The sequence below is a fragment of the Zalophus californianus genome, chromosome 13, assembly GCF_009762305.2.
Source record: "Zalophus californianus isolate mZalCal1 chromosome 13, mZalCal1.pri.v2, whole genome shotgun sequence".
In the NCBI taxonomy this organism is placed as follows: Eukaryota; Metazoa; Chordata; class Mammalia; order Carnivora; family Otariidae; genus Zalophus; species Zalophus californianus.
The window spans coordinates 5863157-5887566 of record NC_045607.1 but is presented as its reverse complement, the minus strand read 5'-3'; the positions used below and the strand labels follow the sequence as shown (position 1 = coordinate 5887566).

The 24410-nt window shown below is 58.7% G+C and overlaps 1 protein-coding gene across 1 annotated transcript in view; it reads left to right on the top strand.

The window, feature by feature from the left end:
• HMCN2 (hemicentin 2) overlaps positions 1-24410 on the top strand; it is a 150304-nt gene that overhangs the window by 88350 nt on the left and 37544 nt on the right. Inside the window, exons 41-66 of the mRNA XM_027616876.2 lie at positions 636-811; positions 1882-1978; positions 2170-2289; positions 4091-4252; positions 5007-5288; positions 6343-6510; positions 7662-7775; positions 8263-8349; positions 9374-9565; positions 10311-10484; positions 10590-10703; positions 11257-11399; positions 11953-12103; positions 12717-12935; positions 14468-14581; positions 14937-15124; positions 15640-15736; positions 16526-16687; positions 16834-16947; positions 17842-18044; positions 18722-18803; positions 20308-20439; positions 22692-22835; positions 22929-23088; positions 23176-23300; positions 23736-23919. Of these exons, the coding sequence (XP_027472677.1) occupies positions 636-811; positions 1882-1978; positions 2170-2289; positions 4091-4252; positions 5007-5288; positions 6343-6510; positions 7662-7775; positions 8263-8349; positions 9374-9565; positions 10311-10484; positions 10590-10703; positions 11257-11399; positions 11953-12103; positions 12717-12935; positions 14468-14581; positions 14937-15124; positions 15640-15736; positions 16526-16687; positions 16834-16947; positions 17842-18044; positions 18722-18803; positions 20308-20439; positions 22692-22835; positions 22929-23088; positions 23176-23300; positions 23736-23919 (3904 nt within the window). The remainder of the gene's footprint in view (positions 1-635; positions 812-1881; positions 1979-2169; positions 2290-4090; positions 4253-5006; positions 5289-6342; positions 6511-7661; positions 7776-8262; positions 8350-9373; positions 9566-10310; positions 10485-10589; positions 10704-11256; positions 11400-11952; positions 12104-12716; positions 12936-14467; positions 14582-14936; positions 15125-15639; positions 15737-16525; positions 16688-16833; positions 16948-17841; positions 18045-18721; positions 18804-20307; positions 20440-22691; positions 22836-22928; positions 23089-23175; positions 23301-23735; positions 23920-24410) is intronic.

The following is a 24410-nucleotide window of genomic DNA, read 5'->3' as shown; positions in this document are numbered from 1 at the left end:
GGGGTGAGGAAGCCGTCCATTCTAGCTCTTTCCTTCGCTGGAGTGATAGTTCATGGGATTGAGTGCCGAAGTACTCCCTGTGTCATTGTGTTTAATCTCACAGAGCCCCCACGATTTTACAGATGAGGAAATCGAGGCCCAGAGAGGCTGATCCATGTAACATCTCCAGGGCCTCACATAGTGCCTGCGTGGTAGACACAGGCCTCCGACCCAGGGGCTCTGACTCTAGCCCCTGCCTTCCTAACCCCGACACTGCTCTGGTTATTTTTGTGTCCGGGGAAAAGGTGTCTTGGGGATCTACTTTTCAAAAAACTTAAAAAAGTAAATAAAGATATTCTATTTCTAAAAAAATTTTTGAGATAATTGTAAATTCACACGCAGTTTTAAGAATTCATACAGAGAGGTCCGGGGTCCCCTTTCCCTCGATGGTATCATCTTGTATAGCTAACGCACAAAATCGCACGTGGGATATCGACCTTACTACGACCCACCAGCCTATTCAGATTTGGGAGCCTCCTCTTGGCGCAGGACTGGGAAGGTCCTGGAGGGGAGGGTCAGAGGGTTACAGACTCCCCACCCCATGGTGCTGACCCCTTGCACCTGCCTGAGACTCCTCTCCCGCCCTCCTACCATAGCGCCCCCAAGCATCCTCGGGGAAGAGCTGAACGTGTCCGTTGTGGTCAACGAGTCCACGGCCCTGGAGTGCCGGAGCCGAGCCGTGCCCCCTCCCGTGCTGAGCTGGAGGAAGGACGGCCGCCCCCTGGAGCTGCGGCCCGGCGTCCACCTCTCTGCTGACAAGGCCTTGTTAGAGGTGGGTGGCCTCTCGGGGGGCCGGCAGGGACTCACCCACAGCAGAGCTAGCCCGGGGGAGAGGGGGCCTGCAGGTGCCCCCACGAGAGCAGTGCAGCTCAGTGTGACCCAGCGCCCGGGGCACAACCTCCTGACCTGGTGAGAAGCCGCCGCAGGGCCTCCCTCAGTCCCCATAAAGCTGAGCCTTTCTCTTTCCACCTGTTTTTCGCTCCTTGTTCAAAAGCCTCCTGGCCTTTGGCCATTAGATCCCTTCATCGGGCCCCTGGCCCAGCGAGGGAAGGGTGGGTTAGGGTCAGGGATTCCGGGGTCGGCCTGGATTTACTTTTCAGCCCCACCTCCTCCCGACTGAGCCGCCTTAGGACCACCCGGGCCTCAGGTCCGTCACCTGTACGCACCTTGCCACCACCTTCCTGGGGTGGCTGGGGTTCTTATGGAAAGAAAGCCAGCCCCTAGAACAGCTCATCCATGTCAGCTACAGGACGGGGGCGGGGGGGGGGCATGATCACCCCTCTCCACCTTGTGATGCAATCATTCCCAACTCTGAGCACCTCGATTTGGTTTCCTCTGCCCGGAATGCCTGCCCCTCCCCCCTTCATTGTTCGAAGCCACGACCTAGCTTCATCACCCCCTCTGTCAGGATCTGACCTCTGAGGACAAGATCTCCTGCCCTCATCCTTCTTCATTTTCCACCTTCCCTTCTGGTCTGTTCTGGTGGACTTTCCAAAGAGGCCAGGAGCAGATTAAAGGCAGGAGAGGGGCTGGCCCAGCCGCATGTCCACCATCCTTAGCAGGGCCAGGCTGTGGATATGAAGTGGGGTGAGGCTGGCAGGGCTGCCATTATGGGGAGCCCCTTCCATGTGCCTGGCCCACGTCAGGCCACCACAAGGCAAGGCTTCTGGAAACGTCACAGGGCAGTAGGTGGGAGAGGAGGTGCCCTCACTGCCCCTGGGTTCCAGGTGGTGGTGGGGAATGCAGTGAGGTAAAGTGACCTACCCAAGGTCACAAGTCTGTCCAGGGGTAACCCCATCTCTGTGCTGCCCCTGCTGATGGATCATTCTTGCTCTTGGCCAGGTGAGCAGAGCAGAGGTGGGGGATGCAGGCCGCTATACCTGCGAGGCACTGAACCAGGCAGGCCGCTCGGAGAAGCACTACAACCTGAACGTCTGGGGTGAGGGTCTTGGGGGCTGCTCTGGGGTCCCTCCCCCTGCCCCTGCCGCAGCTAGCTCTCCTGCCCGCCCCGCCCCCCCGGAGGAATGCTGCCTCAGTGGTCCCAGGATACAGGCTTTCTCCATTGCCCATCCCTCTCCCTCCCCAGCCCACTACTCACCCCACATCTCTCTCTGTTCTGTTCATCCTCAGTGCCTCCTGTGTTCCCCTCAAGGGAACCCCGCACCCTGACCGTGACCGAGGGGCAAACCGCCAGGCTGTCCTGTGAATGTCGGGGCATCCCCTTCCCCAAGATCTCCTGGAGGAAGGACGGTATGATTGCTCCCCTCGCCCAGCCCCACCCTCGGTGCCCCTGCCCTCGCTGGGTGCCCCCCACCCCACAGCCTAGCTGAGCTGGAGACTGGTGGGCTTACGGCCCGGGGGGTAAGGGTGCTGGTTACAGAAGTGACGCTGCCTTCAGCCCCTCTCTGCTCGGTCCCCAAGTCTGCCAGGGGCCCCAGCCCCTCCCAGCCGGCGAGAGCTGGATTGGTCCTTAGGCCTCTCTTCCAGAAAGCCCTCCCTGACCCCCCCCCCCCAGGCCAGGGCAGGGCCTCCTGGATACGGCCCCCGTGTGTTAACCTGTCATGTAGCCATCTCAGTCTTTCAGGGTCTGTTCTCCTATGAGTCTGAGCCCCGTGGGGCACTGTCTTGGCTATGGCTGAATTCCAGGTCAGTACCTGGTACAAAATAGGTGCTCAATAAATATTTGGAATTCATTCATTTAACCAATATTTACTGAGAGCCTCTCCGTGCCAGGCCCCCTTCTGGGCATTGGAAATATGGTGGTGGATTGGGGTAGTCAGATGATAAACCGAGAGTTAGTGAATAACTTTGATGGAAAGTATTATCTATGGAGAAAAATAAAACTGAAAGAGGGAGAAGATGTTTGCAGTTTCAGGCTGGGTGACCAGGGATATTTCGCCAAGCAGAATTTAAGAAGGTGAGGGAGGGATGAACATGAGAATATTGCAGGGAAAAACATTTCAGGCAGCGGTATGAGCAGGTGCAAAGGCCCTGGGGCAGGAATAAGCCAAGCATGTTTCAAGAGCAGGCAAAGAGGAAATGGGCTGGAGCAGAGTCAACAAGGGAGAGGTACCAGGAGATGGTCACCAGAGTGATGGGGGCTGGATGGGAGGCCACTCTAATGTTCTTGACTTTCACCTTGGGAGGAATGGGGCTACCTCCTCTGGACAGAGGAGGACCACAATCCAATTTATCTTCTAACAAATTCACCCTGCCAGCCGTGCTGAGAACAGACCATTGAGAGCAAGGGTGGCCCCTGAAAGGCTTGGTGCAAGGTTCCAGGCGGGAGATCCTGACCGCCTGGAGCAGGCAGTAGCCAGGAGGTGGCGAGAGGGGTCCAGAGTCTGGATGCCTTTCGAAGATAGTGCTGGCAGATGTCCTGCCAGGTTGGTTAGGAAGCGAGAAGGAGGAGTCGGGGTAACTTGAGGTTTTGGTCTGAGAGTCAGGAGAGGAGTACCAGCATCACCGAGAAGGAGAGACTGGGGGGCAGGTCTGGGGGCAGACCTGGAGTTTGGGGCTTGTTAATTTGGAGCCCTCTGTTAGGCACCCGATGAGATGTCAAGTGGGCAGTCAGGGGGAGGTGTCTGGAGCTGGAGGAGAAATCTGGGCTAGGGATCAGTCTGGGAGCAGCAAGGCAGACCAGCAGGGGAGAGAACATGGACAGAGAAAAGGTAAGGGGGAGCTGCTTGCTCTCCCTCCCCAGGTGCCTGCAGCTAGATGAATGGATCATTCGGTAGCCTTCGTTGAGCCCGACTATGTGTCAGGCCCCAAGGAGCTCCTAAGGATCCCAGGGAGGATGTGAGGCAGGGTCTGCCTTCCTGGAGGTCCCGGGCTGGGCTGGGATTCGGATGGGACACTGCTCTGCAGGCAGATCTGTGATGAGGAGAAGCCTGGGGGTTGTGGGACCTCAGAGGGGGTGCCAGGAGCAGCTGTGGCACTCAGGGAAGACTTCTTGGTCGAGGTGATGTGGAAGCGGACACCTGAAGTTGTGAGCAGGAGTTGGCCAGGATGGGGGGAGGGGAGGACAAACGTTCTTTCTCGCTGCATCCAGGTCAGCCCTTGCCAGGGGAGGGGAACAGCCTCGAGCAGGTGTCAGCTGTGGGGCGGTTCCTGTACCTGGGACAGGCCCAGCTGGCCCAGGACGGCACGTACACCTGTGAGTGCAGCAACGTGGCGGGAAATAGCAGCCAGGACCAGCTGCTGGAGGTGCATGGTGAGCCGGGCTGGGATGACCTGAACCAGGTGGAAGGGGCCAGAAGGGGGGGCAACCAGGCACCCTGGTAGGGCCGACCACACCCTCCAGAATCCCCGCAAAGGCGGGAACTGTGGCAATGAGAACTTAGATGGCTGGTGTTTTATGAACCACCCTCCCCCGCCCCCCGCCAGTCAGCTTGCTACAGCTCGTTAGCAGCATGAGAGAGGGACGACAGGGTCCCAAGCAGCCCCCATTGGCCCAGAGAAACCAAATAAATCTTGAAACAGTTGGAAACAAAGCAATATAAAATGTGTGTGAAGCTCCCGGGTGGACTTGTCCTGCAGGGATGAAATTAGATACGCAGCTTTGTAAAAATCGTTCTGGAAAATAAAACCAGGAAGAGCATTGTTGAGCATCCCCCCTATGCAATAACACCCTGCCCCAAACAGTCCCAGTGACTGTCTAAGCTCCAGGAAGCGCCTGATTTCTGCAGAAGGAGACCCCACACAGACCGTCAGGGCTGTGCTGTGTGACCCTGGCCTCAAACAGCCGGCCTGCCCCTGATTCCCAGGGTGTGGGAGAGGGGCCGCGGGTACTGTTGTGACCCCATTATAGAGATGGAAAATGGGTGCCCCGAGAGGTGAGGTCACCTGGCAAGGTCAGCGCGTGGCTGGGGGAGCGTAGCCTGCGTGGGGCAGGCCTGGCTCGTGGCGAGTGTTCAGTGCCCATGGCCACGGCGGCCTGCCCTGACAGGCATTCTCCTCATCCTCAGTTCCCCCTCAGATCGCTGGCCCCCGGGAGCCCCCCACACAGGTCTCTGTGATCCAGGATGGGGAGGCCACTCTGCAGTGCAATGCCACAGGGAAGCCCCCACCCAGGGTGGCATGGGAGCGGGACGGCCGGCCACTGAGGGCCGAGCCTGGCCTGCGGCTGCAGAACCAGGGTCAGAGCCTGCACGTGGAGCGGGCTCAGGCTGCCCACAGTGGACGCTACAGCTGCGTGGCCGAGAACGTGGCCGGAAGGGCCGAGAGGAGGTTTGCGCTCTCCGTGCTGGGTGAGGACTGGCAGCGCGCTGGAGGAGGGCAGGGAGCGGGGCCGATTGGAGAGAGCAAGGCCACTCCAACCTGCGGGCACAGCCCCTTGTTCTCCCAGGAGTCGGGCCACTGCTGGGGCCACTGCTGGGGGGAAGCCTTGAATATTGCTCTCAAAATCAGGACTGGCTCCAAATCACCCTCATTTCCTCCCTCCTTCTCTCCCATACTTGCTGTTCCTCTACTCCGTTCCTGGCCCTGGGGAAATAAGCAGTCTCTATCCTGTATGACTCATGTGTAATGGGGGGATCCAGGGCCTATGGTTAGGTGAGGTACTTCCCAACACTGTCATGGGAAGTCAGGGCGGCCTCCTGTAGGAGGTGACCTTTTAGCTGAAATGTAAAAGCTGAGTAGGAGTTAACCAGGTGCCGGGATGAGGGGAACGCGTGCAGGACAGAGGGAACAGACTCTACAGAGGCCTGGAGGGGTGAGATGGCACTTTCAGGGTGGCTGCAGCAGCCTCGTGATTCTAATCTTTTACTGAGCGCCTATTGTGTGCCTCAAGGTAGGGGCAGGAAGTGGTAAGAGATAAGGTGGGCAGGGCTGGGTTTAGGGAGGCCTCTCCCATTGTGCCCTCCCCCACCTCCCTGCCCCCCTCCATCCCCCAGGGATCCCTGGCGTCTCCCACTTACCCCTTCTGATAGAGTGTGGCTTCCTTTTGGAGTGGATCCTTTAGAAAGTGCAGAGGTGCCACTTAACCACTGCTGTGTAGATTCAGGGAGTGTATCTGTGTTCCTCCTGGCTCTAGTTCCAGTCCTGTTGCTCAGCCTGGGCACTGTGCCAAGTGCTTGTTGAGTCCTCCTGGCATCCCATTCAGGTGTTTGCCTGAAGCCAAAGCCGAGCCTGTGGCCACCAGTCACTCCCTTTAGTGGAAGCCCCTCTGATCTTGTCGCTTCTGCTCCTCGGACTCTCCCGAGTCGGGGTGGGGGTCCTTGTGGGGGGACAGCTGTTAGGGGGCAGGGAAGGAGCATACAGCGCCCATCTGCATCCTGAATGTGGTTTCTCCTCTGTGTCTAGTGCCCCCAGAGCTCATCGGAGACTTGGACCCACTGACCAACGTCTCCGCTGCCTTGCACAGCCCCTTGACGCTCCTCTGTGAAGCCACAGGTGTCCCACCCCCAGGGGTCCGCTGGTTCCGAGGAGAGGAGCCCATCAGCCCCAGGGAGGACACCTACCTCTTGGCAGGTAAGGTGCCAGCCAGGGGAGTATCTGGTTATCAGGTCTGGCCCTCTGCCTCTGCCTCTGTTTATCACATGTCCATGACCTCTGACCCTTTGCTGCCAGGCCTGGTTGGGATAACCATTGAGCTGTTGGTCCCCCAAGAGTGCAACCAAAAACACTGGCTAGGTGAGGTACTCCGGGAAAAACAATGGGTTTTAAATAAGTTCGGAAAAGATTTCCTGCTCTGTTCCCCTCCTGAAGACTGACAGTGACTATTTGCGTAGTTTAGGTTCTGATAAGTCCTGCAGGAAAAAAAAAAAAAATTCTCACGGCCCATCTGTAACATCCTCCAGAACAGTAACATACTTTTGAAATGCTGAGTTAAGCACCTTCTCTGAATATTCATCCTCTCCAGAAAGTTTGGTTTGTGATGGGTCTTACTGGTATACAAGTGGGGAAACTGAGGACCAGGAAGCAGTGTCCCATCCAAATCTTGCAGGAACTTCAAGACCACTGAAGCTCAGCTTCAGTGACTCAGCAGTTGTTCCACACAGCCAAAGCCGGGATGGCAAATAAATTTTCCTCTGTGCACCACTTCTGGGCATTTGGTAGGGCCTACCAGATGCCTTGTGATAGGAATTCAGAGACTGTGGGAAGAAAGGAACATGGCAATCCATCCGTGATGTCTGCCCTGGGTGCAGGAACAGCAGTAATGACATTTCCTGTGTATCTGCCTTCCCTGGGCAGGTCTTAGATGAGCCTTGATTGTATTCCCCTGGGAGAAACTGGCTTGCCTCTGAGAGGTCCTTGGGAGAAGGCGGCTTTTTCTCTAGGTCGGCTAGAATAGAATGTGGGCATCTGGCCTGGGCTGGGACTGCAGAGCCCATTGCTGTCCTTTAGCCCCAGCCAATCCCCAGAACCAGCGGTAGCCAGGGGACAGATCCTTCTTACTAGAACAGGGTCCTCAAGTTTACCCCAGAGGGCTCCCTCCATCTGTTTACCCTCCCGGGCCTCAGTTTCCCCATCTGAGGAAAGGAGCACTGGGGGAGGGGGACACACACACACATCTAATGACAACACCTGGTGCCCTCCTGTTCCTGGTGAGCAGCCTGGGCTCAGCTTAGGACAGAGGTTGCTCATAGCTGTGCTTGGAGCCCGCCCTTCTTCCTCCCCAGGCGGCTGGATGCTGAGGATGACCCGGGCACAGGAACAAGACAGAGGTGTCTACTCATGCCTGGCAAGCAACGAGGCTGGGGAGGCTCGGAGAAACTTCAGCGTCGAGGTCCTGGGTATGCCAGAGCCCCATCCTCCTGTGCACCCCACGGATCCCTCCTCCCTCACCTAGGAGCTTCTGGGGGCCCATGCCCAGGACTTAGGGCTCGTGCTATAGCAGGGGACTCAGCACAGGAAGGAGGGAGAGGCCAAGCCTTGTCTTCTTTGCCTAATCAGCAACCTCTGCTCTAAGGCTGCCGTGGAACTTTCTGGAAACAGCAGGGACTAACCCAAAGTGGAAGGGGGCAGATATTTTCAACACCACCCAGCTGCCTTCCTCTGATCAGGGCCTTCCCCCAGAGGCACTGGTACTTCCCTCAGCCAGAACTAAATGTTTATTGAACTTAACTGCCCCATGGAAGCAGGCACAAGGGAATGGGAAACTGAGGCACAGGGAACTGAAGGCAGCTGCCTTGGGCTCTTGGTTCTGGGCTCTTGCCTTCCTGCCTCACAATCGTTCAGCCAACCCTGGTCAGTAACCATCTGTCTCCCTGCTTCTCCCAGTTCCTCCCAGGATTGCGAACGAGGACCTGGAGGAGGCAGTCAAGGTCACTGAGGGGCAGACAGCTCAGCTGACATGCAACACCACAGGTAAGAGCCACACACACAGTGGGCTGGGAAGAGGCATGAGAAGACAGCTTCAGAGAGGAGGGGTTCCCTGGGGGTCCCAGCCCGCCCCCGGCCCCACTGCTCCCCACGGAGGGTCTCTCAAATCATGAACTTGGCACCACATCCCTGCTCACCTCTGCACCGCTGTGCCTCTGCCCCCAAACACTCCCCCCGCCCCGCCACTCCTCACCCGACTGCAGACCTCTGCTTCCAGGACTTCCCACAAGGAGTCCTTGGCTGACCCCTTGGGCCCATGGGCTGCCTCCACTGGGCTCCCCCAGGCCCCAGGGCTTTCTTGTCCCAGCACTAAGCACACTGGACCGTAGTAACCCTGGAACATCTGTACACCCCAGTCGGGCTCAGAGGTCCTTGAGGACCCAAGGACTGCTTTGTCACCATGGTTTTCCCAGTGTCTGACAGAGTAAGCGCCCATTAATGCTTATGGACTGGGCTGGCTGGCTGGCTGGCTGGCTGGAAGGACGGATGGATAGATGGAAGGATGGATGGGGAGGTGGGTGGTGGATGGAAGGATGGATGGATGGATGGATGGATGGATGGACGGATGGATGGACGGACGGACAGATGGAAGGATGAATGGAGAGGTGGGTGGATGGATGGATGGGGAGGTGGGTGGATGGATGGATGGATGGATGGACGGACGGACGGACAGATGGAAGGATGAATGGAGAGGTGGGTGGGTGGATGGATGGGGAGGTGGGTGGGTGGATGGATGGATAGGAGAAAGGAATAACTTGCCTTTCTGTCTTGCCTGTCTACACCATGCCATCTCAGCCCACTCCTCCATAAGGAAAAGGCAGTCAACCACATAGGAAAGGACCCAGGCCGGGCTTGATGACTGCTCTGTGTCTTGCCCTGCTGCATGGGCCTCTGGGACTGAGATGAAGAATCCATGTCCTCTGCCCTATCCTGGAGCCGCCTCTGACCTCTTGGCCAACCTAGTCAGAAGCTGCTAAATTGTCCCACCTGCCTCTCCCCCTCCTTACAGGCCACCCACAGCCCAAGGTCACGTGGTTCAAAGATGGCCGGCCCCTGGCTGGTGGAGACGCCCACCTCATTTCTCCAGACGGAGCCCTCCTGCAGGTCCTCCAGGCCAACCTGTCCAGTTCTGGCCACTACTCCTGCATTGCAGCCAACGCTGTGGGGGAGAAGACCAAACACTTCCAGCTTAGTGTCCTGGGTAAGTGCCGGGCCTCTTCCAGCCACCTGGGTGCCGACGGGAGGTAGAACCAAGGTGACCAGCTCCTTACAGACAGCATCCACAAAGCCCTCTCCTATTTTTTTCCCCATTTCTCCGGGTTCAACAATAGTAACACCACCACCACCACCACCACAAAATAATAGCTCTGTTAGCTGAACATTAATCATGGGCTAGGCATTTGAACAGGCCTGATTGGTTGGTTCTTCACAACAAGCCTAGGAGATGGGAGATGTGCTTGTCCCTGTGTCAGCAGTGAAGCTCTGAGGCTTAGAGAGGTCACAGGGCCCCTAGGTGTACATCTCCTGAGGGCAATCAGCATGAACTGTCTTGTCGGGAGAAACAGGGAGCTAGTAGATGAGAGGGACACAGCCTGGCTTAATAAAAATCTGTTTCTAAAAATGCTGGTGGTAAAGGGGACAGTCCCCTGCGGGACCTGAAAGGGGAAATTTTAGGACCAATGAAAGCAGAGCTATTCTGCATTATCAGGGAACCCTCCGGAACACAGGCAGAACTGACAAGGCTCTGGTAAATCAGTAGACCATCTGGATGTTAAAAGACTACTGGGGAAATCCAGGCAGAAATTGTCCAGCTTCCCCTGTGGCATTGCTCAGTGGTAGAAAGCCTAGGCTCTGAAGCTAAACACCACGGTCTGAGATTTTTCTGGATCCTTGGGCCCAGGGTTAGGGATCTCTGTTAACGATCACACCCCCTGCATCCCCCACAGTGGTTCCCACCATCCTGGGAGTGACTGAGGACAGCGCGGAGGAGGAGGTGATGGTGACCATCAACAACCCCATTTCTCTGATCTGCGAGGCACTGGCCTTCCCCTCCCCCACCATCACCTGGATGAAGGATGGCACCCCATTTGAGGCTTCGAACAACATCCAGCTGCTCCCAGGTGATGCCCTGTGTAGGGGGGAGAAGCGAAAGGATAGGAGACGTGTTCTTGGGCCTGAGGTCATGTGACCAGGCGGGTGACCCTGGCTACTGTCCCTGCAAGCAGGCACCCATGGGCTGCAGATCTTGAATGCCCAGAAGGAAGATGCGGGCCAGTACACCTGTGTGGTCACCAATGAACTTGGGGAGGCCATGAAGAACTACCACGTTGAAGTGCTCAGTGAGTCAGGGACCCTCCGGGGCACCAGCAGGGCAGGCAGGAGGCTGCGTGGGAGCCCAGGGTCCCCTGGCACCTGAGCCCCACAGACACCCTTGGCGTCTTCCTGTGGCTTGTCTCCTCTGATGGTCCGAGGCGGCCAGGGCTGACTCAGGCACTTGAGGGCCCAGGGCCCCAGGAGTTGGGGGAACGGGCGAGTTAGGCCTTGGGTTATGTGGACACCCAGATCCACACCAGTCCTGGTTTCTTTCTGCCACCTGCACTGTGGTGCAGCCAGAGGCCCCACAACTTGAGACCCAGCACCCCCAGAATGGACCCCAGAGGTCACCCCAGGAATTCCCCTGCCCCAGACATGCCCTGTCCCATAAACCGCTGACAACCAGCACTCTCTCCCCTAAGCGAACAGCCGCAGGAGCAGGTCCGTCTCCAGGGTCCCTGTTCCTCGGCTCTCGGGAACCTGCCCCCCATTTCTGGGACTGCCCTGGGTGCAGGGTGAGCCCTGGTTCTCAGCACCCCTTTCCTAGGCCTGCTCCTCAGACTCCCTTGTGGTTTTCAGTCCCCCCTTCCATCTCCAAAGACGACCCCTTGGGGGAGGCCAGCGTGAAGGAAGTGAAGACCAAGGTCAACAGTACCTTGACCCTGGAATGTGAGTGCTGGGCTGTGCCCCCACCCACTATCAGCTGGTACAAGGATGGACAGGTAAGTGAGGAAACTCCGGGGGGCCCCCTGCTTCTGCTTGGAACCTTCCAGAGAAGCCCGTCGGAGCACCTGGCCCCAGAGCCGGCCTGGGCCCTCCCCCACTTTATATTTTAACAAGAAATCCAGCTGTTTGTAGGGAACGGGCCTCCTCAACATTCAACTCTACATTTACCCATTTAACTCACGGTTTTTGAGCTATATGGGTTTGGTGTTATAAAATTACCAGACCACTACCGTCACTTCGTGTTGTATTTTTAAAATTTTATTAAAATATAAGTAGGCTTGGGGCACTTTGGTAGCGCAGTCAGTTGAGTGTCTGACTCTTGGTTTCGGCTTAGGTCTTGATCTCAGGTCATGAGATCGAGCCCTGCATTAGGCTCTGCACTCTGCATGGAGTCTGCATGAGATTCTCTGTCTCCCTCTCCCTCCGCCCCTCCCTCCACGCGCACTCTCTCTCTCAAATAAATAAATTACAAACTATATGTATATAAGTAGGCTCATCTGGGTACTTCCTGCCCCTCATTTCTGATCATTCCCCCTCTCTCACCCCCAGCCCGTGAAGCCCAACCAGCGGCTCCGCATCCTGGGCGAAGGCCGGCTGCTCCAGATCCAGCCCACGCAGGTCTCGGATTCGGGGCGATACCTGTGTGTAGCCGGCAACGTGGCCGGTGAGGATGACCAGGACTTCAGTGTGCTCATCCAGGGTGCGTGGGGGCCCTTGGGAATGGGGGGCGCCAGCGCTGGGCGTGGGGAATGTCCGTGCTTCTGGAACAGTCTGGCAGGAGGACTCTGTTCCTGGTGGCTTCTTCCCTTTCTCATTGCTGGCTGCCACGTCTTACCTCCAGGCCCCTGGCCCCGGGCTCTCCCATTAACTGACTCCATGGCCTGGGGCCACCATTGCCCTCCCCCCGGCCTTGGTTTTACCTTGGTAAAATGTGGGTCATCAGCTCAGGGGGCCTCAAGGGCCCCCACCACCTCTGAAAGCCAATGATTTTGTACCTCTGTGCTCCAATAAACAAACTCTGGCTAAAACTTAGGATCTGGTGTCCTCCCCTGAGAGGTGTCAGCATGTCATGGGGAGTCTTTGAGGACATGAGCCACAGAGGGCAGGAACCTTATCCTAGGGCCAAACATGGTAGTTGCTCAATAAACACTGGCAGAAAGAATGAGTGAATTTAAAAACTGCCTTGACCTAAGGGATCTGCTCTAACCGTGCAGTCCCCACACCTGAGAGAGGCTAGCACGGGAGTCTCTTTGAGCAGAGGTGCATCCCCGTCCCTCGGCTGTGTGTTCTAATGGCTTTGTCCCCTTCCCCAGTGCCCCCCATGTTCCAGAAGCCGGACGACACCAGTGCAACCTTCGAGATCCTGTCCAGGGAAGAAGAGGCCCGGGGTGGGGTGACGGAATACCGGGAGATTGTGGAGAACAACCCTGCCTACCTGCACTGTGACACCAATGCTATCCCACCCCCGGAGCTCACCTGGTACAGGGAAGACCAGCCACTCTCGGCCGCAGATGGGGTGTCTGTTCTGCAAGGTAGTTTAGAGTGCACAGAGAGCTCGGGGCATTTGCAGGCAGGGATCGGGGTTCTCCCACCTCAGAGCTGGGCTCCTTAACGGCCCTCACGTGTCCTTGGAGCTCTCCTGTGTGGCTGTGTGACCACGGGCAGGCCACGCAACCACTCTGGGCCTTGGCCGCCTTCTGCAAGCCTGGACTAGATGCTCCTTGCCTATTTGAAGGCAAGAACGGGGGCCCCCTTTGCCTCTGGTTTTTAGACCCGAGGTTCTCACCTGGGCCGTGCCCGCCTCTGGGCCTCAAGGTCTGTAATGTCCTGGGATAACCGGCCAACGCTGGTGTCTTTCTCCGCAGGGGGAGCCAGTTCCTTTAGTCAGATCTCATGAGGACCACACTGGGGGGGAGGGGGGCGGGGGGGGAGGGGATTCCAGGCGTCGAGCCCTGTTTATCATCTCATCAGCGGGGACTCGGTGACCTTTCAGCTTAGGATGTGTCCTGTGTCCTGTGTCCTGCCAGGCCTGGAGCAGTGGTGGGGCTGGCTGGGGGTGGAGATGAGGTGGTTTGCGCGGGCTTCTAGACAAATAGGGTCATTCCAAGGCTTGTACTTTGGTGCTTGCAAAAGATAGCGGTCTCTTGGAGATGGAGAAGAGGCAATGCTTACTGAAAGCTGTTTGTCAGAAACCCCTGATTGACCCCTCAACCTGGCCACTGCCCTTGGACCCGGACACTGATCCAGATCCTGGGTACACAGTGAGCTCAGTCACATGCTGATTCCTACCTCAGATCCTGACCCGAGGTTAATCCCAGCCATCAGCTGACCCCACGCCCAGTTCTAGCCATTAACCTCCAACCCCACCATTGACCTCTGACCCCAGCCACTGACCCTTAATCATGGGCACATAGTAGTTGTGGTCACAAGTGGACCTTCATTCTGAACCTGACCATAGATTAATTTCACGTGTCAAGTGATCCCCACACGAGCCACTGTTTCTCCAATCCTGCTTCTGTCCCCGGCTCAGCAGGTAACAAGCCCCTAACCCTGGTCATGAGCACAGCACAGCCTGGGCCAGTGATCCCCCAACCCAGAACCCTGAACACAGGGTGACCCTAACCCGGCTCCGCTGGAGACCACCTCTAGCCCTGCAGAGATACCAGGGTCTGGCCCTGGCTGCCTCCTAATCACAGAGGGTCCCAGGTGACTCCCCCCAGGACCCCCCACCCCTGATCACCGCAGCCCAGGAGCTGCCTTATTGCTTCCCAAAGGCCTATCCCTGAACATCTGCCCAGCTCTCTGTCCCCTCCCTCTGCCTTCATTGAGGAGCCAGGCTCAGCGCTGCTGGGCACTCTTGGGAAGCCTCAGTTCTTCCATCTGTAATATGGGAGGAGGGGGAGCACCAGAGCCAGAGGCCAGGAAAATGCTCAGCCCGGGGCCTTCCCCACAGCAAGCAGGGCAGGCTGATTCTCTCTATTTCACAGAGGAGGTTGGGCAGTGATGTCTTCGGGGTCCCCGGCCTCCTTGCCCTCGTTCGGGTCTCTATCCTGTGTCCCTGCAGGAGGTCGGGTCCTGCAGATCCCCCTGGTGCGTGCGGAAGACGCTGGGAGGTATTCATGCAAGGCCTCCAATGAGGTGGGCGAGGACTGGCTGCACTACCAGCTGCTTGTGCTGAGTGAGTGGCCGGCCTGGGGCCGGAGGGTTTCGGTCTGCATCCCTACTGAAGGGGGTCAAGGCAGAGTGCACGTTCAGTCCTGCTGCACTGGGAGGTTAATCACGAAGGGCACGCAAGCTGGGACTGGGTTCAAATTCCAAGTGGCCTGCTTTCTAGCCGCATCACCTTGAGCCCATCACAGCCCTCCCGGTGCCCCAGATTCCTTAGCTGCATCAGGGCGGGGGGAGGAGGGCACCGGGCGCCCTCGCCAGAGCCTGGCACCACGTGCTGCTCTCCCCTCCTTGCCCACCCCCTACCCCGGGGACCTTTCCCAGGCAGGCTGCCTGCTCCTCACCCTGCTCTCCCCTGCCCCCAGCCCCACCTGTGATCCTGGGTGACACGGAGGAGCTGGTGGAGGAGGTGACTGTCAACGCCAGCAGCACTGTCAGCCTGCGCTGCCCAGCTCTGGGCAACCCCGTGCCCACCATCTCATGGCTCCAGAATGGGCTGCCCTTCTCCCCGAGCCCACAGCTGCAGGTCCTGGAGGATGGGCAAGTCTTGCAGGTCAGGGCGACCCCCAGCTCGGGCTAAAGGCCGAAACTGCTGTGACCCGGTCCTGCTTGTCTGGGAACCAAGGAGCTGCCGTTATCTGTGCCAAATGAGGCTCTTGGCCTGGAAGCATGTTGGCGCAGCCAGGATTTAATTCAGCTCACCAAATAATCTTACGTGAGCAGCTTGCTGGCAGCACAGGGCCACACTTAGCACCTGAGAAGGACACGGACGCACGCCCAGCTAGAGCCCAGCGTGGCACCGAGCGGCCCTGCTTGGGGCCGGAGGGAGACTGTTGGCACCATGTAGTTTGCTACAGGGAATCATCCACCATCAATCTCACACTATGCCCCGAATGTCACAGAGAGCCTTGGGGGATGTGGCGGGGGCGGGTGTGCCTATCCGCGGAGCCCCCTGCGCGCTGCTCCATGCACACAGGGGTGGCCGGGAGCCCTCACAGCACTTCCTGGGGGAGCCCAGAGCCGGCAGGCCTGTGGGGTCTCCCAGGCACCTTCTCGCTGCACCCGCAGGTCTCCACGGCGGAGGTGGCCGACGCCGCCAGCTACATGTGTGTGGCCGAGAACCCGGCGGGCTCCTCAGAGAAGCTCTTCACCCTCAGGGTACAAGGTGAGCTGGGCTGAGCAGTGGCTCCTGGGGGTTCCCAGCTGAGGGCTGGTGCTCTGGGCTGGCTGTGGCCCACTCCCTGGGTTAACCTTGTGGGCAGACCCGGCCCCTCTTCCCGCCCGGAGGGGCACTGCCTCGTTGCTTCTAGCATCCTGGGCTCTGGGCCTGGGCGCACAGTGGATGGATCCCAGCTGGTGCCGGCCATCTCCTGGGACCCGGAGGGGACCCTGATCCCTGCGGGCCAACCCCAGATGATTTTAGGCAACATCGGAGGCCGCCAGGGAACGGCTCCTCCGAGGCCTTACAGCACCGTTACTGAGACGTACTGTATCCCTGGCGTGGGGCTGACACGTTCCCCAGACCAACCTCCCAGCGGAGCTAGGAGGCCAGCCCAAATATATAGCTCAAGAGAAGTCACCCAGCAGGGGGTTTCCATCTCACTGGCCATGAGTTCTGCCTCTAGCTGTGGGGCAGCTGTGGCCGCAAGGACAGAGGGATGACAGCGCAGAGCACTCCAGGTCTAGGACCTGAGCCCGAATTGATACTTCAGCTCTGCCGCTGACCCGCTGAGTGGCTTTGGGGAAGTGACTCTCCCTCTCTGATCTCTGAGCCCCGTGTTCTCACCTGTGAGGCAGCTATGACATCCAGGGTGTGTTGCACGGCCTTGTTTGACGATGCGCCAAGGCAAGGCACCAAGAGCTCCTCAAGGCCGTGTTCCACTCTCTGGCTCTCGGCCCCCTGCCGGAATGTGTTCTCATGGGTCTTTCTTTCTCCTGGCGGCTGCGGGGACAGCCCCCCCACGAATCACAGGTCCGAACTTGGAGCAGGTCACTGCCATCGTCAACAGCACTGTCTCCCTGTCCTGTGACGTCCATGCTCACCCGAGCCCTGAGGTCACGTGGTCCCGGGACAGCCAGGCTCTCTCCCTGGGAAAAGAGATCTTCCTCCTGCCTGGTGGGTAAACTGAGGCTCGGAGCCCAGCCTGAGGCTCTGTGGGGAGTCGGAGTTGCTTCCTCCAACCTGGGACCAGACAGGGAGTCTGGGAAGGCCTGGGGCCTGGGGTCTGCTCTCTGGTGTAAGGGGGCTGGCTCCCCCGGCAGGCACCCACACCTTGCAGCTGGCCCGGGCACGGCCGTCAGACTCCGGGATATATGCGTGTGAGGCCCTCAATGCTGCCGGCCGAGACCAGAAGCTGGTGCAGCTCAGCGTGCTGGGTATGTCCTGTCTGCCCCCCAAACTGCACTGTGCCCCACTCCTTCAGTGAGCCCTCAGCCCCGCACCCCGAGGCAGCACAGCCAGGAGAGGGGCAGCTGGCCCTGGGGAAGCCTGGGATGCCCACACTCTCTGAGCAGCATGGTGGGAAGATCCTGGTCTGTAGAGCTGGACACGCTGGGTTTGAGACTCAGCTGTACACGTATTTCCTCTGTGACCTTGGGCAAGTCACTCTCCCTCTCGGAGCCTCGGAGCCGTGCCGGGCACGCAGTGCGCTCTTAAGTCAATGAGGGGGCAGTGGGAGCCATGGGAGCTGGCCCAGGAAAGGCCCTTCCCAAGCCTGATTGACCAGAGGTTCTCGGCATGGAGCCTGTTTCCGGGCTCCTGGTCTTCAGAATCCTCCTGGGGAAAAGCTGGCCCAAGTTGTCGTGAGCCAGCACTCACCGGAAGGTTCCTTTTAGCCCTGGCCCAGTTGATTTATTTGTGTGGGTTCACCTACTGTGTGCGTGTCAGACACTGCCAGGCCCTGTGGGCTCACAGCCCGGGGTGGGGGTGGGGGCTTCTACATTGGTCTGCTGGAAGGACGTGGGCTCCGGGGACCCCTAGGGAGGGCTCTAACCCAGCCGGGGCCTGCCTTGTGTCAGAAAGAGCCCAGGAGGGCCATCGGAGCATCTCCCCATCTAGGAGGCTGAGGCCCAGAGAAGGCAGGAGGCTGTGCCCAGGTCACCCAGCAGGTCCTTGGCACGCTGACCTGGACTCTCTTCCTCCAACTCCCTGGGTCTGTGCCATCCCTGGGGCGGGCTCTTCCATGTGACGCTGTGGGTCTCCATCGGCCATTACCCACGGCTGGAGCCATGGAGGCTGGCGTGCCTCACGCTGCTCACCTGCTGCCCCAGTTCCCCCCACCTTCAGGCAGCCTCCCAGTGGCCCCCAGGATACCATCGTGGTCCGGGCCGGGGACAAAGCAGTCCTGAGCTGTGAGACCGACTCACTCCCTGAGCCGACCGTGAGCTGGCACAAGGATGGGCAGCCCCTGGTCCTGGCACAGCGCACCCAGGCTCTGCTCGGGGGGCAGAGGCTGGAGATCCAGGACACCCAGGTGAGCAGCCCATGGCATCGGCAGCCGTGGGTGGCTGTGGGTGCCGGTCCTGGCGAGCCTGGGAGGTGGGGCTGGGCAGCCGTGTGGCAGGGCATGGGGACCGCCGCCTCCTCAGCCCACAGGACCTCACCGTGAGTTGATGAGCAGCCCCCAGGCGGAAGCCATGAGAAGAGCACAGGGCTCCAATCTGGTCCCAAACTGGCCTTGAGCAAGTCCGTTCCCAATCACCCGCCTCCGCTTTCCTGGGATCTAGAAGCCTGTTCCAGGCCCCTCTGGCTATGACTCTCTGGGAGTTTGCTCTGTCCACCCTCCCTGGTGTAGATTAGACACTCACAAGTGTTTGCTGGATGCATATTGGCTGCCCCTCTGGGAAACGGTGCTGGGTCCCTCTCTCCTGGCCCAGTGCTGTCCCCACAGCGAGGGACTTTTCCCTCCAGGCAGGCCCAGGGGAGGGTGGGGGTCTGGAACCTGCACACTTACCTCCTAATCACCCTCCTGCTTCTTGAAGTTCCTGGGGGAAGGCCAGGGGGTCCTATCTCCTCTGGCTTCCCAGGCAGGACCAGCATATCTGGGGAGTCCCTTCTCCAGAAGGTTCTGTGGCCTGGGTGTTTTGGGGGAGCCCTCGGTACCCCTATCCCAGCACCATGTACACCATCACCATGTGCTCTTTGTCCTAGGTATTGGATAAAGGTTTATACAGCTGTAAAGTCAGTAATACAGCCGGGGAGGCCATGCGGACATTTGTCCTCACTGTCCAGGGTAAGCTGGGGACCAGCCTGAGGGCCTTGCCGTGGGACCTTGAGCAGCACACAGGGCTGCCCAGGGTGGGAAGAGCAGTTGCTAGAAAGAGGCAGTGGCCCTGAGTGTGTAGGGCACAGGATTTGGCATTGAAAAGACCAGGATTGGAACAGCACTGCCCATGACTTGCTCTTGGGGTGTAGCAGAACATCTTGATTCCTCTGAGCCTCGGGTTTGTCTTTGGTGAAAGGAGCAAAGGCAGTACCTGCCTCCCTAGATGTATGGGAAGCATTCAGTTGATGGGCTGCCATGAATGTATCTATAAAGTGCCAGGCATGAACCTGGCATGCGAGCCCTGGGAGGGGAGCCCTCAGAGATCAGATGGTTGGAGTCCTGGGGCCATGTCACCTGGGGGGCCTGCTCCATCAGCCCAAGAATGGAGCACAGGGGCGCCTGGGTGGCTCAGTTGGTTAAGCGACTGCCTTCGGCTCAGGTCCATGGTCCTGGAGTCCCGGGATCGAGTCCTGCGTCGGGCTCCCTGCTGAGCAGGGAGTCTGCTTCTCCCTCTGACCCTCCCCCCCTCTCATGTACTCTCTCTCTCTCTCTCATTCTCACTCTCTCAAAATAAATAATAAATAAATCTTAAAAAAAAAAAAAGAAGAATGGAGCACAGATGGCATTTGACTGGATGTGACTCAAGGTGGGGGTATGGGGAAGCTCAGCTAGGGAAGCAAGGGATGAAGACTCAGCCAGATTTGCTTGGGGTCAGATGTTATGTGAGTTAGAGTAGACTCTGCTGTGTAACAAAGAGATCCCAAAACAGTGGATTAAATGAGAGAGAACGTTACCTCTCTCCTACAAAAGCCCAGGAGTGAGCATCTAGGCTGGTGGATAGCTCAGGGCCTACCAAGTGGAGGTAAATTACTGTAATTGCCCCAGAAGTAAATTGTCCCCAGAAGGCAAAGCCAGTGACCTCTCCACCAGATGAGCAGTGGCTGGATCCAGCCGGGAGCCATACTGAATACCATTGTTGGGAATTACTGACACCAGGTGTGCCGTTTAAAGCCTTCTCCTGATGGCTACATTGATGAGTGGTGGGGAGGGGGAAGATCTGGTCCCTGAAGACAAATGGGATTCACCCTGAGCACAGCCATTTTTGTTCCACTGGTAGTGGTTGCCCGGGATGTGTGACCTCTTCCTGGCCGAGCAAGAGAGGGTGTCTGGATCGATTAGTGATGTCTGCCCTGGCATAGGCTAAGAACTCCTGGTGCAGTAGCCAGTCACTCACCATCCTTGGGCTGAGTGGACCCCTCTGGACTCTGCTTTGTAAATGTTTTGAAATAGACTGATGCAGGTTCTATTTACAGCTGTGATCAAAACAACCTGTATCTCTACCTATGGCAAAGCATAAAATGTCAACTACTAACCAGAACGAAGAGCTGCTGGGGTATCCCTAACTAGCCCCCGTGGAAGGAAGGGGGCCGCAGGGTCTCAGGACTGTGGCAATCTGGCATCTCCCCCACAGTGCCCCCAACGTTTGAGAACCCCAAGACAGAGAAAGTGAGCCAGGTGGCTGGGAGCCCCCTGGTCCTGAGCTGTGACGTGACCGGGGTCCCGGCACCTGCTGTGACCTGGATGAAGGACAGAATGCCTGTTGGTGAGTGCATCGCATCCCTTCGGTGCCGAATACTCCTTTCTGTGCTGCCGTGACCACGAAGGGGGAGGAGTTGTTGGTTGTCGCTGTTCCCGGCAAAATGGAAGGCGGCAGTGTCCTGTCTCTCCCGCCCCTGTTGGCCCTTGAAATCCCGATGCTGAGAACTCTTCCGTGGGGGCTCGAAGGCTCCCTGTGTTTGTGGCCACAGTCGTCTCCCACGAGATGGGTGGATGCAGGGTGGGTGCTGAGGGCCCAGCCGGCCTGACCCCAGGCCTGGCGTCGGCCTCCAAAGCTGCTCCTCCCCCTGGAATTCAGCTCTGTCCAGCCCGGCTGCCGCTCACCTCCCTGTCTAGGCCTTCATCCCTGTCCAGCTCTCTTCTCCTCCCATCCCGGGGCCCCAGCAGAACCTTCCTCTTGTCAGGTGGGAAACAGCCAGCTCCCTGCCCCTGGCCTTTCCCATTCCGGCTGCCCCGACGCCAGTCCTGGGCCCACTCCAAGCCTCCAGTGCCGTCTCCACACAGGGAAGAAGGGGTCTCAAAGTGCAGCTCTGAGGCGGTCGCTCGTCTGCTGAAATCCTGTGGCCATAGTCCTCAGAAACACGGCCCAGGAGGCCCTGCGGGGCTCAGCCAGCCCACCTCCCCCTGCCCCACACCGGGCCCCCACACACCCAGCTGCTCTTGGCTTCTTCTCCCACAAGCCCTTCTCTGTCTCTGTCTCTCTGTCTCTCTCGTCTCTCTTTCCCTCCCCCATCCCCTCTCCCTCTCTCAAAAACAGCTTTATCGAGATTTATGTACTATACGATTTACCCGTGTAAAGCTTCTAATTCCATTATTTTGACTATATTCGCAGACCAGCCCCACAGTCCATTTTAGAACATTTTTATCACCCAAAAGGCAACCCTTCACCCATTACCTTACACCCCTCGTTCCCCCGCAAACCGCTGCCAACCCCAGCACCGGGCGGCCACTGACTCTATAGATTTGCCAGTTCTGGACATTTCCTATCAGTGGAATCATACAATATGTGGCCTTTTCTGACGGGCTTTTCCACTTAGCATCCTGTTTCCAAGGTCCACCTCTGTTGTAGCGTGTGTCCATTCTGCATTCCTTCTTTTAGGTTAAATTAAATTTTTTTCACTCTTTCTTATGGCTGACCGTTCCACTGCGTAGCTCTGTCCTATTTGGTTTATCTTTTCATCAGTTGGTGGACATTCAGGTTGTTTCCACCCTGGGGCTGTGGTGAACAGAGTGCCGTGAAGGTTCGGGGACGAGTGTTTGTGGGGCGTACGCTCTCCTTTCTCTTCCAATTACACCTACTGCGGAGCCGCTCCGGGCCCCGTTCTCCACCTCCTTCCTTGGCACACGCTCTTTCCTCCCCGAAATACCTGCCCCAACCCCCCCGAACACCTCTACTGGCCAGTTCACACCCACTTGGTCCCGCTGAGACCTGCCTCCTCCGAAGACGTGCCTGACCCCTCCCGGCTCCATCAGGGGCTTCACGGGGCTGGTCACGCAGGATCACGCGTGTCTCACTGTCTCTGATGCACGTGGAGCCCCTTGAGGCCAGGGGCTGTGCTTTACTCGGCCTTGAACCCCAAGCTCACAGCTGGACATGCGGTAGCTACTCAGTAGATTTTGTGTTGAGAGACTGGCTGTACCAGTGAGGACCCGGGGGAGGGTGGCCCAGCCTGGGCTCAGGCAGAGGTGCGGCTGCAGAGAACGGGGGCCATTCCAGGCTGGGGTGGGTGTGCAGCCTGAGCAGAGGCCCTGGGGTGCCCCTCATGGGACCTGCATGGGGACCAGGAAGTGGTCAGTGGGTGGCTGGTTCACCCTGATTGGCAGCCTTGGGGGATGGGGGTGGGCAGGGTGAAGCTGGAGCGAGGGTGGGGGTGAGGTGGGCCCCAGGGTCCACAGGAAGAGGAGCAAGTCCTGGACACTAAAGGGGAGTGGGGTATCCTGGCAAGGAATGTCCCCAGTGGAAGGAAATAGGGAAGGGCTGTAAGGCACAGAGCAATGAGAGACCCGGCCGAGGAAGGTCATGATGTAGCCGGCAAGAGACCCTGCCCCTGGCTGGGCCTCAGTTTCCCTGTGAGTACAAGAGGCCGGTGGGTGATGCAAAGGTTCCAGGGATCTTGCGAGTGCGGGAGATGGGCACCCGCTCGGAGGAGTCACATGACTTTCGTGTCCGGGCCCAGTGGCGGCACCTGGGGTGGTGGGTCTGGGCAGGTGAGGGCCTGGCACGTCTCTCCACCCCAGAGAGCAGCGTGGCGCATGGTGTGGTCTCCCGCGGGGGCCGCCTCCAGCTGAGTCGCTTGCAGCCCGCCCAGGCTGGCACCTACACTTGCGTGGCCAAGAACACCCAGGCCGAGGCCCGCAAGGACTTCGTAGTGGCTGTGCTGGGTACGTCTGCCCCCTACACTCCCCCCCACCCATGTCCCACCCCGTCGCCAGCCCCTGCCACGGCCCCGGGCCTCACCACAGCACCTGCCACAGTGGCCCCCCAGATCCGGAGCTCGGGCGTCACCCAGGAGCACAGTGTCCTGGAGGGACAGGAGGTGCGGCTGGACTGTGAGGCAGATGGGCAGCCACCGCCCGATGTGACCTGGCTGAAGGACGGTGGCCCGCTGGACCAGGGCGTGGGCCCCCACCTCCGGTAAGGCCTGACCTGTGCCCTCCCGGGTCCCCAGGCATCACCCACAGACCCTTACGTGCCGGCTCTCGGCTCTCTGCCCCCGGGCAGGTTCTCCCTGGACGGCAGCGCCCTGGTGCTGAAGGGCCTGAAGGCCGAGGACTCGGGTGCCTACACCTGCGTGGCCCGCAGCACGGCCGGGGAGGACGCCAGGCTGCACACAGTGAGCGTGCTGGGTGAGCAGCTGAGGGGTGAGGAGAGGTGGGGGTCCGCCATCTGCGGCAGCCCGGCCACGGTGGGGCCTCCACCGGGGCATCTGGACGGGGTTGCCGGGGCCAGGGTGCAGGAGACCGGCCTCAAGCCCCAGCCGGGCCATCCTCTGACCTCTCTGGGCCCCTGCATCCTGTTCTTAGTCAGAGACCCAAGCGCTCCCAGCCCCGGGGTACGACAGGAGAGTCGGGGAATAGGGGAGGTGCAAATAGAGCCATGGGGTGAACCTGTGCCCCCATGTGGTGGGCTTCAGCCTCACCTGGCAAGGATGTGGCTCTGAGAACCCCATACAAGAAGGTTGCTGCTTCCTGGAATTTGCCCGAGAGGAGCCCATCTCCCCCACCCGGACCCTTTCCCTAAACCCCCTTACCACCCCCCTTTTTCTCTCTACCCACCCCCAGTCCCTCCCACCATCGAGCAGTGGGCAGAGAGCTCAGGGACCCTGGTGAGCAGGCTCGGGGAGCTGGTGACCATGGCCTGCCCCGTCCGGGGCTCTGCGCCCATCCGTGTGAGCTGGCTCAAGGACGGCCTGCCCCTCCCGCTTTCCCAGCGCACTCTCCTTCACAGCTCTGGCCGCACGCTCAGGTAGGGAAGAGGCTCCTCAGCCCCTGGGCCACCTGGTCCCAGACCCACTCTTCAGGCAGCTTGGGTTTCAGAACACCTCTGAATGGTTTTCAAATAAAAATAGTATAAACATACAGAGGTTTATGATGGGGAGAGTGAGGGTTCCCCACCCCCCAAATAGAACTCCAGAGATAAAGGGGGCCTCTGCCCTCAGGCTCTTACAGCCCAGGGAGGGAGGCACAGATCCAGGTGATGACATCTGCTTGTATCCAACTCAGCCTGCCTTGGGGTGGAGGAAATCAGGAAAGCCTTCCTGGAAGAAGGTTTCTGAGCAAAGTCTTCACACATTCTTAAATCTTTTAGAGTGCTGGCTGTTGCAGGTGCAGTTCCAGGCACTGGGACAGAGCAGTGAGCAAACTAAAGCCCCTGACCTACTGCTGCTTGATCAGGGGAGGAGAATGGAAATTAAACAGCTGTAACAGAGGAATGTCACTAGGGATATGTGCTCTGAA